Consider the following 18,481-nt stretch of genomic DNA (forward strand, 5'->3'; position numbering starts at 1 on the left):
ATCTGCAGTAAACCAGTGAGCAGATAATGAACACAAGCTAGCTGGCTTCTTGTTCTGTGGTAAGAATGGGTTCAATTCCCTGAAGTGGTATTTGTGACTAATGCTGTTAATGCCTTGGGCCATGATGTTGGCACTGCTCGGCCCCGTGGATTGGTGCCCACTGTTTGGCACCTTTTAGTGATTCACTGGGCAAGCTGGGGGGCAGAGAGCCAGCAATCACCATCCTCCTCCTTTGAGGGGGTAAATATTCTGCATATTTCACAAGAAGAACCTGAGCCACACTTGTGGTGCCTGAATGAATGAAAGTCTAGGTCTAGGCCTTTGTAAATTCTATATAAATATTTTACACCAGTAGACTGTGTGCATATATCTGGCATTAAAAGCTCTGTCACACCAGAAATCTCGTGCAAATTTGTTGGTCTCAAGTAACTAAGACAAACAATGTCAGAAGCAGCCTGAGAAGTGATGGGCACACCATGTCTGGGTACAACTGCAATCTGGCCTGTGTGCAGAGAGTGAGGAGATGCCTTGGAGTTGGTATCCAAGGTGGTATTTGGCTGAGACACTGGGCTTGTGCATTTAGCCTACCAAAACTCTCCAAGAGACATCAAAGTCATGAATAGGGAGGCTCTTTTTAAAAGTGACTTTTCCAAAAGGCACTCTTGGCACTGCTGAGATCCCTGGCATTTTGTCAGGCCATTTATTCAGTATGGTCTTGAAGTCCTGCCTGCTGATTGCCAGCACCACTTTTGGATTAGCTAATCTTTATTTTCAGGGTTTGTGGTTTTTGGTCATAGTGCCATGTCCTGCTTCACATAAATTATCAGATCTGGTAAGATGATAACATGAGACAGTAACAATGATGATTAGTTTCAACCAGCAGATATATCTCAGAATCCTTTCTGCCATTTAAAAAATGGGGAGGAAGGTCTTGACTCTGGGCCCCTGAAGCACATGAAGAGGCCTTGTACCCTGAGCAGGTACTTGGAAGGTGCTTCCTGAAGAAGAATTTGGTTTTATCCTGCCATTCTCTTCCATGGCTGTCCTTCCAAAGTGAGCAGGGGTGGGGAAGAGAGAGGGTGGCTATGAAAGCCCCTTTGCAAGCCTGTCCATTTCCCTTTCTGGTTGTGTGGATCCTGGGAACAGGCCAAAGTGTGTCCCCTTTCACTAATCCTTTACACTGACCAGGATAGGGAAAGATCAGCAGAGGTCAGCAGGGATTTACTAATATAAGCACATGCCTTCCTGTTGTCATGGAGACCTAACTCTCCATTCCTTTCTTCAGAGTTCATTTTGTAGTTGTGTTGCTCTGGGTTCCTTCTGGTGGAAGGGTTCCCTTTCTACCCTTGGCCTCAGGATCATTCTCCAGTGGGAGGTTTGCTGGGATGAGCAGCAGGAGCACAGCCTGACTGGTGAGAATTGCCCCAGGCTGGGCTTTGACCAGCCCTGGTTTTGGAAACTGGAGATCCCTCAAGCTCTGTGACTGTTGTGGTGCTCTGGGAATCTGCTCTTTTCACCTCTTGGCTGTAAATTGGGGTTTTTCAGTTGCTGTAGTGAGTAGGACAGGTGAAAAACATCTGAAGGAAGCTTCTTTCCACTTGAGGTGGATCTGACTTGTCCAAGCTCAATATCAGTTTTGGCTGGGCCAGGAAATAACATCCTGGCAGCCTGGCTCTTGTGGGAGCTGTGTCTGTGGTTGTGACCATTTTGCACAAGCTGTGCACAGGTGAAGGTACATTTTCATTTTCATCCAGTGCAGGGCATGTGCATGGTCAGGGGTTCAGGGATGGGATTCCCAGTAGGCACCACTGCCTCTGCTCAGAGAAAAAATCTGTCCTTCAGTACAAAGGACACTGTGAGCTGAGAGCCCCAGTGCTGCCTCTTCCCTGCTGGAATTTCAGGAGATCAGTAAGACACCTTTAAGGTAGTTATCAGTGCAGCACTGAGCAGCTTCCACAAGGTCAGGGTGTCTGTAGATTGAGAACATCCATCCTCTATCAGTTACCCAAGACAAACTTGTGAAAAGCAAATCCCCAAAAGAGAAGCCAGCGAGTAATGCTAAAGCAGCATCTCCAATCACAGAGGTAATTGCCTAACTTCTCATTAATTTTGACTTTTTGTGGTCAAAAATCTTTGCAACTTTGACAAGATCACATAGTTCAGGTATAAAGTATAAGATTATTGAAGTCAATTATTAAAACAGAGCCTGGTAATGCAGCTTGTTTGCCTTAAAGTGTTACAAAAGGTCACAAACATTGTTTGGGGAAAATCTTTGTCAGCTACCTTTAAAGTGTAAAAGCAGCCCTGTCCTGACAGAGCTTAATGAATGCTTTATATGGGACTCTGGTAGCCTTTGATGTTCCTCCTAATCCACCCCTAAATGCCTGGAACTGTTCTTCAAAGGAGCTGTGGTCTCCTCCAGTTTCAATTCAGCACAGGCTTGCAGGATGGTATTATTATAATACACTTCTGGGGTTTTTTTCCCTTACAAATATCACTAATTTGTTTTTTTCTTGTGAAATGTAAAGGAAAACTTCTGAATGTCATTGTTAATCCAGCAACAACTACTTTGATGAAAAACTATAAACTCTTTTCATTCAGTGATTTCCTTGACCTGATTTTCATGGTTGTTATATTGTGCAGCAGGAAAAGCTAATTTATTCATTTTCCTTATTAGTGTTTGGTGCATATTCATGTGCTATTCACATTCATATATTAATCTATTCCAAAACTGAGAGCAGTAAGTAAGTGTATGCCTAGGACTGATGGCTGAAAAGAATAAAAGCATCAGATGTGCTCTTTGTCAAGCCAGATGTTCAGCACTGCCGTGGAAGGAGTGTTAGGGTTAGAATACATTCACACAGGGCCATGTTCTGTCCTTGGGAAATAGTCCCCATTAGTACAGGCATGCTGGATACAGGGACTGTGTGATGCAGTTTGGGGTTTGTGCTGTTAGAGTGCCTGAAGCCTCCACTGAGTCAGTCAGACACGTGGGGGATTTGCTGCCAGCTGCAGTTCACAGAATAATTTGCAGTTATTTAGATAAATTGCATTTCTTGTGATTTACACTGCATTGTCCTCCGCCTGCTCCATGCATGCCCTGTGAGCAGCACTGTGTTACTTCAGGATGTCTGTTCCAGAAAAGGAACATTTTCCTCCAAAATGCTGTCCTGCTGAAGTACATACATTAACCATGTATTAATGGAATGCTATTGTTCATGGTCACAGTGAGTTTTGAGCAGACCAGAGTTCTCCCTGTTCCTTCACTGCTGTCTTTGGTAGCTAGGAAGGCCTTTGCATTTGTTAGGGAAGCTTTGTGTTGTCTGTGGTTGAGCTATATGATGGACCAAACCAGAAAAGGTACAAAAAGGTGTGGGAAAGGCAGGAAATAGCAAAGGGCTTTGATGTTTAGCTTTATTTGCAAAAAAGCATTTTGCCTGTGTTCTTCTCATGGAAGCAGAAAGCCACACATGAGCCTTGGCAGTGACTCAGCCTGGCCATGCCAGCAGTGCCTGGGGATTCTGTGGAAATGGGAATTTCTCTGCAGATGGAGTGTGCTGCAGCTCCTTCCCAACATGCACCAGACTCCTTTTTTGTCCCAAACTGTGCTCCTGGCCTCTGGAAAGTGCGGGCAGGGGCGGGTTACTCATTAAGCCTACAAAGGCTCATATCTCCTGCCTAGTAAAGCTCTTTTGCAAATAGTTTCCTGGGCTTCCACTCTAATTGCCACAGAGATTCCAGGCAGATTCCGTCATCCTTGTTTTCTGCCTGACTGGGAATCTGAGAATAAAAGGGTTGATGGCAGAATAATGGGATTGCTGGACAGTGCAGGGCTCAGCAGCTCTCCCCAGCATCACATGAGAGGGGAAGGGAGGGGTGGGCCATGGAGATGATGCTGGGAAGAGAAAGGGCTGCCTAAATCCCAGAGTACCCTCCCTCCCCCTGCAGCACTGCCTCTTAAAAGAAGACTTAGAAACACTGCAGTCTTTGGTGGGAGGAATTCGGGGGAGGTCAGGGCAGGGGCAGGCTTTTGTAAACCAAAGTCCCTATAAATCCCTTTCAGGCCCTGAAGTCGGTGCCTCCACCTTCAGGTACAAAGAAGAGCCCGAGGAGCTGATGGGGCAGAGCTGATAGAGCACCAGTGGCACAGATTCACTACCAGGGGTGGGGAAGGAGCACCAGAGCAAAGCAAACGTGCCCCAAACTGGGCCAGGATAATGCTGGCACCAGTGAGAGGGCAGCTGGGGAGCAGTGCTGAGGTGTGTGATCCTGACCAGTCCTTAGCATGGAGCGTGGCAGAGTAAAGCACCATTCCCCATGGAGCAGGGGGTGCTGAGGGAGCTGCAGGGATCTGGGATCCTGCCCTCTCTCCACTGCAGCTTTGTGGCCTGTCACCACCTGGGCCACGGCTACAGAGAGAGGGCAGCAGAAAGGGTGAAAAGCTGCTTGTCCAAAGGTTACAGTGATGGCCTGACTTCCAGCACCAGGGAAGTCTGGATTGTCTCACCAGTAGCAATTTCTCAGGAGCATTTGCTCCTTCATGAGCTTTATCACTGCTTTGAGGCCATTTTTCATAGACATTTTCCAAACATCTGCTATGTAGTTGTTTGCAGAGTTACCTCCAAGTTTGGATGTTTTATAAAACTTACACAGAAAGCAGGCTGGGATATCTCTACCACACAGCTTCTCTCTTATTTATCTTGGAGTTGAGCAGAATGAAAAGCTCTGATCTCAGAAGGCCACAGTGGGATGAGGTGCTAATGACTGCTGCCTTTGTGGAAGGCAAAGTTCTTTATTTCCACTGCCTTTGTCCCTTTATTTAATTTTTGGTTGGTTTGTGTCTTTTGGAAAGTGCTTAATTGTGGCATTGAATCCAGGACACATATCCTAATTCTAACATAAAGGCTGTTATCTCCTGTCCCCTGGGCTGTCCTGCCCTTTGGCCAATCTGCCCCTTGTTTTACAGAGTAAATTTAAAATTTCTTTTGGAAAAGAAATGAGGATTCCTTGTTTTGTTCCATTCTGCTCTATTTGAAATATCTATGTTGAATTTTTTTTTTTTTTTTTTTTTTTTTTTTTTTTTATATCACGTATCCTACTTAATCTCATTTATATGGGCTAAGTTTGCAGTTCAGTGGGCATGTCCCATCACATTTCCGATGGTGGAGTTGCTTAATGGGACAAGAGCCTTTTAAACACTCCTTGGAGGGGACAGCAAGGCATTGTGGCTCAGTGTGAATGAACTGATCACATCCATGCTCCCAGATTTAGGGGAATCTGGTCTCAACATCAGTTCCTGGTTATCTGGTTGTTGGACTGGTGTTTTGGCTCAGCAGGTACTGATCCAAAATGCCATCAGCACGGTGATCTCAGCAGTCTCTGCTCTTCCTTGCTAAAAGTGTCCTGCTGTGTAAATTTACATGTCTAACAGGAGGAGAGGGTGAGGGTCAGTGGTTATCAACCTGAGCTGCCTGATGTAATCAGACACTCTGTGAAATGTGCCCGTTTGAGTTTGCCTTGGGTTATTTATGGGAGCATCTTCAAATCACTTCTGGATTAGCTGAGAAAAAAAATGTATCCCCAGAAGGAGCAGCTGGGACATACAGAGCTGCAGCCAACACCTGAACTCGCCCTGCCTCTCTGGATTTCCAGGCACAAATGCTGTGCCCTGCCAGTGAAAGGGGTCATGGAATTTTACACTAAGTTAATCTTGTGAATGGATTTAAGGTGATATGTGTCACTGCTCTCAAAGTGACTCACGGATGAATAAGCACAAGTAAAATAGTTGGTTTGTGAGTGTCTCCTGAAAAATCAGGTAATTGGTTACCCAAACTGGCAAGAGATTCTTGATTGTCACCAAATGAAGGCTGTTATCTTCTTTATAGTAGATGTTTGATTCTCCAATATCATCCTCATCTCCTTGCTAGTGCAGCCCTGTGGAGTGTGGAATTTAGCTGGGCAGTCTCTGAGCTGTATGTGGGGATTGGCAGAACTTTATTCTTTAGAGCTACAAATGCTGACTAACAAAAAGTCTCTTTTCTCATCAGGAGCTTCACGCTCAGAAAATGACAGTGGCTGTTCCTCGTCCCCGTGTGAGAATGGGGGGAGCTGTAAGGATTTGGAGGTAGGATACCAGTGCACGTGCCCTGTGGAGCCTGTAGCCTACATGGGCACGAACTGTGAACTCCTGTACGATGCTTGCACTGAACGTGGCTGTCCTGCCCACATGACCTGCAGCCGGACTCCAGGGCTGCTGGAATATGACTGCGTGTGCCCAGCTGGCCCTGCAGGTGCTGCCTGTGGCAGCGTTGATGAGTGCGAGAGCAGCCCTTGCCCAGACCCTCGGCTGGAGTGTGTGGATAGCCCAGCTGGATACTCCTGTAGATGCCCCGCTGGAGGAGGCTGCCGGGCAGGAAGCTCCGTGTGCTCCAGCCAGCCCTGCCTCAACAACGGCACGTGTGTGGCGGCTCCGGGCGGCTACCGCTGCCTCTGCCCGCCCGGCTTCGGCGGGGCCACCTGCGGGGACGACATCGACGAGTGCGCCTCGGGGCCGTGCCGGAACGGGGCCATCTGCAGGGACAGCGCGGGCGAGTACAGCTGCTTCTGTGTGCCCGGCTTCCAGGGCTCCCACTGCGAGATCGACATCGACGAGTGCGCGTCCCGGCCCTGCCGCAACCACGGCACCTGCCTCAACCACATGGACCGCTACGAGTGCCAGTGCGCGCCCGGCTATGCAGGTACGGCCGGCCCTGTGCCCCAAGGGGTTCCGGGGCTCGGTACGGCCGGGCCTGTGCCAGGGGCTCCGGGGCTCGGTGCTGCCGGCCCGCCCTGCCCGCGGGGCTCCGGGGCTCGGTACGGCCCGCCCTGCCCGCGGGGCTCCGGGGCTCGGCACCTGCCTCACCGGGGCTCTGCATTCCCGCAGCGGCTGGGGATGGCAGTGAGCAATTCTCTAGGGCTGCTGGCAGCAGCTTCCAGGCAGTGCTTGAGACCCTGAATTCCATGTGTGGGGTAGGTGTGGAGAGACAGGGATCTAGGAGTGGACTAAAACTGGATGCAGGTGTAGGCACAAGGTAGCTGTGATTAGTTCTCAGCATAAAATTAAGGGAGATTACATAAGAAGATATTTATCATCAGGAAATGGATATTTAGTGTTTCCAGGTATAACTTTGCTCTGCTGACCTGGCCTGTAGTTCTTTGTCCTGTCCAGCAGGATTTTTCCAAGGGAAGTACTTGTCTTTTGGAAAAAAGTGTCTTTTAGCTGGAGCTTTCCAATTCTTTCATGCCTCCTGGCAAATGTTTATTTGGCATATGATTTAAGTGTTTCTCTTTTGTGCATCTGTGCCAATGGTGACTCAGAGAGGAATCCACACCTGTGAGTTTTCTGTGAGGGAGGCAGTGGGGGCCTCTCCTTCCCCCAGCCCTGCTTATCGGGGTGGAATGGGGTGGAATGTGTCCATGTCTGCCTGGTACCACCTCGCACATGAACTTTCTCAGCCTTCCTCCTGCTCACAGAGGGAGGTGTTTAAGGAGTTGAGTTGCTGTGAAGGAATGCTGCTGATTACCACTGGAATGAGGAGAAGTTACAACTTTAGGAATGTAGTCCCTGATGCTGACTCACTCTCTGATAAAAATGAAGAGAGATGAAGGAGAAACAAGACTTTTTTTTTATGTGGGCCCTAAGGTTACTGGTGATTTTGAGTATCAAGCATAATTCTGTCTTTGCAAATCAGTTTCTTTTTTTTATCTTTATGCTGAATCCTCAGTTCAGGATTGTGGATTTCCTGCCAAAGGAGCGATAAAGCGACCCAGGCAGCTGGAGGAGTTTGTTGTGCTTTGAGTTATTCTGATGTCAATCATGAGGCTTAGCCTTGGGATTTAGTTCTTCATCCAGAGGTTTGAGCACCATTGGCTGGCAAGGCCAGGTCGTTTCCTGGTGCTTGCAGCTGGAATTTGGGTGAAGGAAGTTTTGTGTGGGTATTGAGGGGTTTGAACCAGATTAGGGGCCCCACATTCCGCCAGGATTAGGATGGCCCTGCCCACTCTGTGGGGAGCCTTTGCCAAGGAGGGCAGATTAGATGGATTGGAGGTGCCACTGTAATGAGTGAGGTTTGGAGGTGATGCCAGGCCACAGGCAGCTCAAAGAGGTGCAATATAGATAAGATAATGGCATAGAAATCTTTCATGAGGTCTTGTTTTGTCAAGGAGGTTAGGATTTTGTACCAAACAGGTGTTACTTACTGTGACCAGTAGTGGAGCTAACATTGCATTTTTAATAGCATTTCCCAATAAAATCACTTCCTAACATCAGGTATTGCTGTACCCAGTGTTTTGCACTACTTTAGTGTTTTTTCCTGGGTATCACAAAGCAAGATACAAACAATTGAACTAAATGGAATTTATTTTCAGAGAAGCAAATAGAGATGCACTCTGGTAGCCAACTGGGGTTGATAACTGATGATAAAACAAGATCACTCTTGTGATTTCATCTCAGAATTCCAGGCAGCACATATACACTTCTGTGGATTTGTAACACAGATATTTTTCTGTCTTTTTAACAAAGGTGTGAACTGTGATACTGAAATAGATGAATGTGCTTCAGACCCTTGCCAGAATGGGGCACTGTGCAATGATCACGTTGGGTTCTACACCTGCACCTGTGCACCAGGTTATGAAGGAACCCAGTGTGAGGTGGACATCAATGAATGTGAGAGCCAGCCATGCCAGAGCAATGGGACATGCCATGACCTCATTGACAGGTGAGAAACCAGTGCTGGGGGGCAATCAGACACCAGGACTGATCTAAAGGTCTCCTCAGTGCAGCCTGTGAAAATCAGAGTAGAAAGCTGTGGGGGGAATTGGATTTAGTGTTTTGTACATTGAGTGGCAGTAACAATGATTTGTGGCAATAAGGGAGAAGCCCCCTCCCAGCAGCAGAACTCCAGGGGTGCTTAAAGGAAGGGAGGAACAAACACAGAGGAGTGGTTTGCAGAGCATGAACAGCACAGGCCATGCTGAGAACATACCTGTGTGTCTGAATTTACCTTTCCAGGGGTAAGGTGTGAACACAAGTGGTGTGAGCATTGACAGCTGAGCTCTTTTGCCCTTTCCTCACGTGGGGCTCTGCTGTCCAAGGCTGAGCTGATGCCTTGCTCTGTTTGGTGTCCCACAGCTACCATTGTGACTGCAGTGACACCGGCTTCGAGGGGACCCACTGCGAGCTGGACATCCTGGAGTGTGCCTCTGACCCCTGCCACAACAGTGCCACGTGCCTGGAGGGAATCAAGGGCTACAGCTGTGCCTGCTGGCCAGGTGGGCTGGGCCTCTCTACCCCTGGGGTGTGTGGGCACACAGCCATGGACAGCACGTGCTTGATGGCTGTGTTGGAGAAGTAGAGAATTAATGACCATACTGCATGGCCCCTTGTGGGTTTTCATTGTCTGGAACAGTGGTGCTGCACTGCTGCCCTTTACAGGTCATCCCAAAATCCAGCTGACCTGCAAAAATCACCCTGATTCCCAACCATAAAGTTTTCTTTCCGTTTTCTGACATTTTCCATCATGAGGTGATACTTTCCTGTAAATTGATGATTTTGGTTCCTGTATTTGACCTAGTGGAGAAATTGAAGGGCCCAGGGACTCTCTGCTAGATGAGATTTGGGGGTCATGTTCCCTCCTTTGAGTGAGGCACAGCATTTGGGAGCTGAGCTGCAGTGAAGCTGTGCAGGTGCTGACAGCAGTGTCTCGTGGCAGGTTACACTGGGCAGCACTGTGAGGAGGATGTGGATGAGTGTGTGACAGAGCCCTGCCACAACGGCGGCCTGTGCCTGCAGCGCTCCAACCCAGCCCACTACGGGACACAGCCCCACTTCCCCAGCAACTTCAGCTACAGCCAGGCAGCTGGGTTCCTGTGCCAGTGCCTGCCAGGCTTTACAGGTGAGCTGCACAGCAAATGTCCATCCTGTCTGCACGGGCTGGGGCTGCTCTTTGAGGGAATGGGCAATGTTATCTCTGCCACAGAAATCTCTTAAGGACTGTACTTCAGAGGGGCTGATGCATCAGGAATGTGCTTCTGCTCCCATTACAGACAGCTGAATGTCATTCCCTGCCCAAGATTGTCTCCAGACTGAGGCAGCAGCCTGTGCACTTCCCCATGCTGCCATGGATGCCCTCTGGCTCTGCAGGTGCCAGGGTGATTTCCCTTTGACAGTCTCTCGTGCATATGGCAGGATTCTTCCTTAGGGGTATCTCTGAAATTCCTCATCAGAGGAAGCTAACTCCCTGGAGTCACAGATTACTATTCTGGGTGTTTTCTTGGTGAGACTACTCTCATGGCAGCAACTGTATAATCAAAGTGGGACAAGAGGAGTTTCTTGGTATGGAGCTCTTGGAACTAGAAGCTCTGTGGATGTTCCACTGAAATATCACCCTTTCCATGGATTGGAGATATGTGTAAAAGGCTGAATTTAACAGCTAGGGAAATTCCCTAGTGAGAAGGCATAAACAATAATACTTTATTATTTTATGAGAGAAATATGAGTGTTTGGTCCACTGTTGCACAGATGGGAATGGTTCAGAAGTTCTGATCTTGCCAGTGTTTGAGACTGGAGAATCATTTCATACTTCATTGGCCCCATTGTTCCATGCTGGTGTTTGTGGGCCAGTGCCTGCAGAGACATGCTAGACTTCAAGGAATTCTTTTCCATTTTTAGATGAAAGAAAAGAAGTGCAAAACTTAAGACTGCAGTTGTCATTTTTTTTTCAGTGCTGCACGAGTGCACTTCTGAGGTGTGTTTGTGTTTTCACTCTCCAGGGGACACCTGCTTCACCAACATTGATGAGTGTGAGTCCCAGCCCTGCCAGAACGGAGGGCTCTGCCAGGACCTGGTGAATGGCTTCCTGTGTCAGTGCCCACCTGGTTATGCAGGTAACCTGGGGAAGGGGTGCCTGGAATCAGAGCCTCCTGCTTGGCTGATGCTGAGCTGCTGCACTGCTGCCTGGCTGCAGCATTCCAGGGTGAGAGGGCAGCACCGAGCTGGGTATCCAGGGCATCTGAATCCTGGAGTGCAAGTTACCTGGGAGAACTGTGGGGGTCTCTATACGTGCAGGAAATATATAGAAAACCAGCCTTTAAATAAAAGAAGGGATGTTTAACGTTCTATGTGCCACAGATTGTACTGGCTGTAACCAGCACATAAGCATCTGTAAAACATCTCCACTGACTAACACCCTGGGATGATAAGAGCCAGCCATCTTTGGCTGAAAGCAGTGATCTGCTATGTTAGGAGGTCAATAGGTCCTTGTGATGTGAGCAAAGGAAGCCCTCTCTGTTTACAAGGGAATGAGGAGTCTGGATTCTTCCCCACATGCCCTGCCTGACCCTAAGGGTTCAGTTTGTGTTTGAGAATCTGTGAGATGGTGAATGTTAGCCCTGTTGGGAAGGTCTTCTGCCAACTGGTACTAAACCTCATCTTTCTTTTAAATATTCATTCTCAGTCTTCTTCATCTTTAAATTCCACATGTGTTGAGCAATTTAACACCAGAGTAGTTTATAAGAAACGTGATCCCAGCACAATCCTGGATTTCTGGATTTTAGATGAGGGTAACTTCTCCACAGTGTTACCAGGCTGCCATCTCGTGGGAAAAAGAAACACTTGAAGCCAGAAGAAAACCTTGTCCCTTAAGTTGCAACAGCAGGTAACAACATTCCAGAGGCCTCTCAGGCCTTTATGGCATGGGAACATTTTCTGTTTTCCTTCTGTGGTTGCAGCGGTTGAGCTGTGTTGGTTTAATTCTGCCCAGCTCTTTCCTGGGAAGACGTATTACTTTCATTCCCAGAATGTAAAATCAGCTTCTAGTTAACACCTTCTGTAACTGGGCTGAATTATTTGTGGGGTTTTCTGACCTATCTCATTTGCTAATTTAGGCCAGATCAAGAAAAATTTGCTTTTGTAGATGAGGCCTTTGAAAATGAGCTTTTATCTAAGCTTGTTATTGCTGCTTTCTGAGGCAGTTACAATGCTGTACTCTGAACTGAGATCTTGTCCAAAGAGATGGTTTAAAGTTTATCCTTCTTGTCAGAATTCCCACTCACATCTGTGCCCTGTTCTCTTTTCCTCCTGCAGTGCCCTAGCACCCACACAGAGCTCAGAATTTCATTGTACTTTGCCAAACTGCAGATCTGTTTAATCCTTTCCAATTCTTAGTGTGCTCATGGGCAGAAAAGCTGACAGAAACATGGGCTGATGGGCAAAGGAGTGCTAGAGTTCATTCTGTTGCATCAAATTTGGGTTCATTAGTACTTGAAGGGGATTAGAAGCAGGTTGCTCTTCTGGATATGACTTTTGGTAAAGGACTTTGTCTCAGCTGAGGTAGTTCTGACACATCAACCCAGCAAAAGGCTGGGAGCAGTCTGTGAGATCACTGAGTGTGTGTGGAGGAGTGAAGCTGACAGGGAAATAATAGCAATTAATCTCCCCTCCTTTGTCAATTAATCCCAGTACAGTCATGCTGGGTAAACAGCTTATTACTTCATATTAGGATCACAGAACAACTTTGTGAAGCTTCCCATAATGTTTCTCTTCAAAACCCATTTCTGTGGCAGCTTAGATCTGCCATGAACTTGGGTTTAAGCTGCCTCCACTGATTAAAGTGAACTTGCTACTCTGATGAGGAATGCTTTCTTGGGGCGGCAGGGGTTCCTTCTGTGTGTTTGCTTCTTCAGTCTGAGGAATTTGGGGAGTGTTGGGATAACAATGCAAGTCAGGAGAAATTCCTTCTTTGCAAATTAACTGCTTCAGTGCTCTCTCAGTGTAGTGCAGGCAGATGAACCTTCTCTCTGAAATGCAGTTGTTGCAAAAGTGGTGCCTGATTCCTGAGAGAACAAAATAACGGGTCCTGAAGAGTCTGTTCAGCACATGGTTTGTGCTTTAGCAGAGGATATAGGTACCCTGAGGGGATACAGAAAATGCAAATCAAAAGATTTCGTGGGTACTAAATGAAGTGCAAAGGAGAGGGAATCTTGCATGCTCTTGGAAATGATGGCAACTGTGGTCAAGAGACAAAGCATATTAGGAAAGGTCTGTCTTTTAGGGGGAAAAGAAATCCAACAAAATGAATTCTGAATTAATTTTTTTTCAGAAATGGTTTCAGTCCATCAGGTACTTATTAGGCAATAGGTTAGGCCAGGATGAGAAAAAGACAGGTACCTTCATTTGACATGGGCACTGATTTTTAACCTGCAAAAATGTTATCACTGAAGTTTGGATCATTCACTCTTTAAAAACTTTTAAACGTCCTGAGCTGTGCTGAGGCAGAGGAGGCTGTGTCCTGCAGCAGGCACTGTGGCACTGGGCAGCCCCTGCCATCGCAGCCACCCAGCCCCGGGCACTGGCACCTTGTGATCATGGGAACATTCTGAGCTCTTCTGCACGTGGCTGAGGAACACTTGTACTTTCATGAGGAATCAGAAGGTGATGTGGTGTGAATGTGTCCCGGCATAATTGGAGAGCTTATTGACCATCTCACTTTGTTCAGCCATATGTCTGTCTCCTTGAAGAAATAGAAACCTTCTGTGCAGCAGCTATAAATGGTGACTCTGTAAGGGCGCCAGCCCAGATCAAATGGGCTTGAATTCCTGGGTCATGGGTCGGGAAATAAATGGGAGATGCTTCTTCCTTCTAACCACCTTTGGATAGATGTAATTTTTTTGTGCAGGTATTTCTTAAGTCAGATTTGTTTTAGAGACGGCACCTCTAGAGCAAGGGCAGCTAAAAGGTTAAGATAGTAAAGAGATTAGAGGCCTGTTCCACCTTCAACCAAATCCCTTTTGGTAAATATAGCTGAAGGGAGCTAGGAGCACTTGGTGAGGCTCCCCCCCTTCCCTTCCCTTCCGCTCCACGTTTCTTCTCCCTGCTGGATCACAGCTCCATGTTAATCAGACCTTTTGACTTCCCTGTCATCTGATCAGAAGGCTGTGAGTGCTGCAGTCCAGAGCCTGCTTGTGCCTGGTGCCAGGTGAGAGCAGAATCTGTGCTGGGTGCAGTGGGGTGTGATGGATTTCCGGGCAGTAGTGTCCAGGTAGACTCTGTGTGTGTATGTGGAGATAAATGTGTGGGTGCATAAACCAAAACAGGCATCTTTTGGAAGGCATTGAATGTTCTGTAGTCTTCACAGTTGTTACACTTTATTGTTGCAGTAGTGGCTGAATGTGCACAACTGCCTGTTTGTTTTCTCCTGAGCAATAACAGAAGGGTCAGAGTAGCTAACAGAGATTATGTTCCCAATCTGTGCTGGGATAGGTCTGTGTGTGCACAGGTCTGTGGCTGTCCGAGAAGTTTTGACTCCAAACAAACACTCACCATTATCCCTCCCACTTCAAGTATCTGTAAAAGTGACTGGCATGTTTGGATTGAGTAAAATTACAGAAGTGAAATGGCAAGGGGAGTTGTTGGAACGCTTTTTAAAATATCTTAGTGATACTGCTCATGGAGATTCCAGACAGTGACATGTGGGAGGCTTTGTTTGCTTGGACCTGACATTGATACAGAGACTCCAAGTTTGGGGAAAGGCTCTCAGATAACATTTCTTCACAGAAATAAGAAACTTCTCTGGGTCCTTACAACGCAAAAATACAACTCTGTCTCCAGAAATTTTGTAATATGAAAGTAGCTATATTAAAAAACAAAATAAAAACAAACCCCAGAACCACAGAGGAAAAAGGAGACTGCAGCAGCCAATTTAGTAAGGTGGCTAATGAGGAAAGAGAGAGTTTTGATTGTGTACTGCTGTGTCTGAACCCGTACATTCAGCATAATGCAGGGAATTTCTTTCCATCCAGTTTGACTTCAGGGAAACAGACCATGGTCATTAAAACCTGAGACTTTTCTTAGTGAATACAGCAGAGTGGAAATGTCTGTGCTCACAGATCACTGGAACAGGGAACAGGGAGAAGGAAAACTGCCTGATGGACCCTGATTATTCCCTCACTAATGAATGTGCAGCAGGGCCCGGGTTCACTCTGCATTCGGAACTCCCCTTGTTCCTGTGGTTTAGGTATTGCACAATGGTGGAAATGCAGCGTTTTGGCTTAGCCTATGGAAAGAACATTTTGGCCTCATTCAGGGACTCTGGCAGCTCACCTGGAGTGCAGCAGGGGCAGGGGATTGTCTCCTGCCTGTGCCCTGCTGAGCTGAGGCTGTGGGCACTGCTGGGCACTGCAGGAGGCAGGGAGCAGCAATATGCTGGAGCACACATTCCTGGTGTCAGCACGGACAGGGGCCAGCTGGGAGGGTCAGAGCCGGGCTGGATTAGACCTGGGCAGGGCAGGGCTCTGCTCCCCCGCTCCAATCCCTTCTCGTGGGACTGGCACCAGCCAGCGCCTGCACACACGGCCCTGCCAGCCCGGCCTTTTTTGTCATCCCTCCCCCCCTTCACCCCCATTTTTTTTCCCTTTACTGTCACCAATGTCCACAAGGAGTCGGCCATGAAATCTGTGCTGATTGGCGTGATCCTGAGGGGAATTGTTCTGCTGGCAGGTAATGAGATGTGTACGGTGCTTGCAGTGTGTCCTGATGGTGCGTGTGCCTGCCCAGGGCAGGGGGCTGGCTGTGTGCTGAGTGCTGCCTGGGGGCATCAGGAGGAACCAGAATTGACTAGAAAGGAAGAATGTTTTTATTTTGAAGAGACCTAAAGTTTTGCTTTGGAAACTTTAAGGCGAGGAATTTCTTTGTTGCACGGGTCTGCCTGGCAGCTCCACAGTCGCCGTGCTGCAGCTGTGCCTTGTGGGGCAGCGTCAGAGCCCCCGAGGCACCGGCTCTGTGCCCCTCACCTCCGGGTGAGCTCTGCAGACACACAGGTGCCTCCCGGCTACTTCTGGGGAACGCTGGTTTTGCTTTTACCGATGTTTTGCAGTTTTCATTTTCTGTATGGATTGAAAGCTGCCTTGTGGAGAGTGGGTTTGTGGCTGTGGCTCAGGACGAGCCCTTCGGTGGTCAGAGCCCTCCGCAGCTCCTCCCGCTCCGCGCCCCGAGCGGCAGAGCCGGGGTTGCCATGGAAATGGCAGTAATTGTGCAAATATCATTGTGTCGGGGTCCGTTTGTGGCGGCTAATGCTCTGCCTACCCCCTCTCCCTCCCCTCCTTTTTCCTTTTGATAATCATAATACAATCCCTAATTAGGATGCAGCAGGGAAAGGTGGTTAGGAATTCAGCTGCCTTACGGAGAGGGCAAGGCGGTGCTGGCCGGGCAGCCCTGCTGAACTCCCGTGTTTCAAGGAATAGACCTTGTCCTTCAAGGTTTTTTGATATCTGACAGCTAAATTAGAATATTTCACTTCATTTGTGCTTATTCTTTTAACATTTTATGTATCTGTTGACGTATATGATTCTTAGACTGTATATAATGACTCTTTGCTTATTAATAGCAGCCAGTAAATCATTGCCTCCATTCAGGCAGTGCTGAGCTGTGTGGATTTAATCCCACTTGCATCTACAAAACAGAACTATTCCCACCACAGCGGTAACACCCTGAACGTGGGGAAGGATTTGTATTTGAATATTTGAATATTCTGGAGGCTGTGAAAACTCAGCCGCTTCTGAGAGTTTCTGACCCGGTCCCTGTGGGTTGGTGGCTTGGGGCTGTTACCTCAGACACTGCTGGATTAGGGGAATGTTTGAAATCCTTGACTCCAGATAGCAGCCTTTTAGATACCACTTGTCTGATTGTCAGATAACAAGTTCCACTGCTTTGCTATTGTTAGTCTTTAACTAGATAAGGAACTCATTAAACCTTTGAAAGTCTCCTAATGGTGTAATGAATCAGATTGGTTGTTTTACTATTGATGGCTCAGATAAAAGTAAACATTTCAGCTATGAAATTTAGAGCAAACACAGGAAAGTACTACTTGTTTACAAGAATAACTTGGTTTTGTTACTTGTTTTTGTTGAACAGACTCACATCCCCCTGTTTATTTTTTTAAATAAACCTGAAGAGGGATGCCTGTGCTGCTCTTAGAAAAAAAACAATTAGTGTTGAACAACTTCTTAATATCTACTTCCCAGTGGGTCTGCAAAGAAACAACTGTCCATGTCTTGGAGAAGATTGCAATAAGAGATGTCCAGGAAATGATCTGTACTTTTGGAAACTGCAGTGATGTAACTCCAGATAACTGCTTACTAAATCTTCCAGGAAAAAAATTGTCATTAGCCAGATTTTTAGAACTCTTGTGCAATCTACTTTTCACCCATTTCAAACAAATAATCTAAGAAATCAAACCAGCTGCATCCCTTGGGAAAGCCTGGTGTTTAATCAGCCCCAGCTTGGGGCTGTGCACCCACCCAGGGGACTCCCATCCCACCTGGTGTGGGGGGCTGGGGGCAGGAACAGCCAGGCAGGAGCTCCTGCTGCGTGAGAGCTGAGACCTGCTCAGGCTGGGAATGTGGAATGGGAAAATGGGCCCCTCCTGCCTCCCAGCCTTCTCAGAAATGCAGAAATTCACGGCATCTCTCCTTTTGTTATCCAAACCAATGTTATCTTCCTCTCATTGTCTTGGTAAATATCAGCAACTCTGATCTGAAACAGCAGCATCTCTAGGATTTGGGACTGTACCAAACCTCTTTCCTTATTCAACAGCCTCTCCCCTTCAATCTGACTGCACACTTGCCTCCTGCAGCTTGGAGAGCCCAAGAAAACCCACCCCATCTTCTCCCAAACCCAGTGATGTCCCTTATGCTCTATTTATTCCCACACATTTCCTTCGTAGCTTTGTGCTGCAATCTCAATTCTGTCCCTGCTGTTCCTCTGCTGAGCAAGCCCAACAGTAAGAGGAAGAGGGCTGTGCTGAAGATACTGTTTCTTACAGAACAGCTCTGGCACATCTGCAAAGTGCATCTCTCTTTCAATGCTTCCCAGAGCTCTGTCCCTACACTGGCACAATCAGTTTGGAGCTGGAAGCTGCTGCTCATTTGTCTGCAGAGCTCAGGGGACAAACCATCACTGCAAATATTCAAGAACCTGTATCTTTGCTGTTTTTATTTTTAATCACACATCAAGTCCAGCTCCAGTGCTCCTAGTGCCCCATCTCCCCTCATCTCTGTGCCCAGGCAGCTCTCTAATCTCTTTGACATGCACATTCTATCTGGTGGCTTTTCTTTACAAATGTCCTTTGTGTTTTGATTCCCCTCCTTTGTGTGTGAATTCCTTCTTTTTCTTCCTGCTGCCCTCGTTGTGCTTGCTGGCTGGATCGGGTGTAATGCTATTAGATTGGGATAATCCATGCTTGGTTTATCTGTGGGACTGTCTCTGAAGATTAGTGAAAACCGATGTTATAGGCTAGATAAAGTGAACTGGTTCAGGGCTCCTCTGTCAGTCTGGGATGCTCAGGAAAATGACAGCAGATTTCCATTAGCCAGATTTGGTAATTTACTTGAGCCCCACTGGGATCCATGTGCTGCCAGGAGACAGCGGCAGTGCAGGACCTCACCCAGT

General features: G+C 47.5%; 1 protein-coding gene across 6 annotated transcripts in view; it reads left to right on the forward strand.

Annotated features, from left to right (window-relative positions):
* CRB2 (crumbs cell polarity complex component 2) overlaps positions 1 to 18,481 on the forward strand; it is a 54,566-nt gene that overhangs the window by 24,184 nt on the left and 11,901 nt on the right. For all 6 annotated transcript variants that reach the window (XM_063174431.1, XM_063174429.1, XM_063174430.1 and 3 more), the window contains 5 exons: positions 6,048 to 6,737; positions 8,561 to 8,756; positions 9,170 to 9,309; positions 9,750 to 9,932; positions 10,810 to 10,923. In XM_063174431.1, coding sequence (XP_063030501.1) covers positions 6,167 to 6,737; positions 8,561 to 8,756; positions 9,170 to 9,309; positions 9,750 to 9,932; positions 10,810 to 10,923 — 1,204 coding nt within the window. In that variant the 5' untranslated portion in view covers positions 6,048 to 6,166. The remainder of the gene's footprint in view (positions 1 to 6,047; positions 6,738 to 8,560; positions 8,757 to 9,169; positions 9,310 to 9,749; positions 9,933 to 10,809; positions 10,924 to 18,481) is intronic.

The sequence above is a fragment of the Melospiza melodia genome, chromosome 22, assembly GCF_035770615.1.
Source record: "Melospiza melodia melodia isolate bMelMel2 chromosome 22, bMelMel2.pri, whole genome shotgun sequence".
NCBI lineage: Eukaryota > Metazoa > Chordata > Aves > Passeriformes > Passerellidae > Melospiza > Melospiza melodia.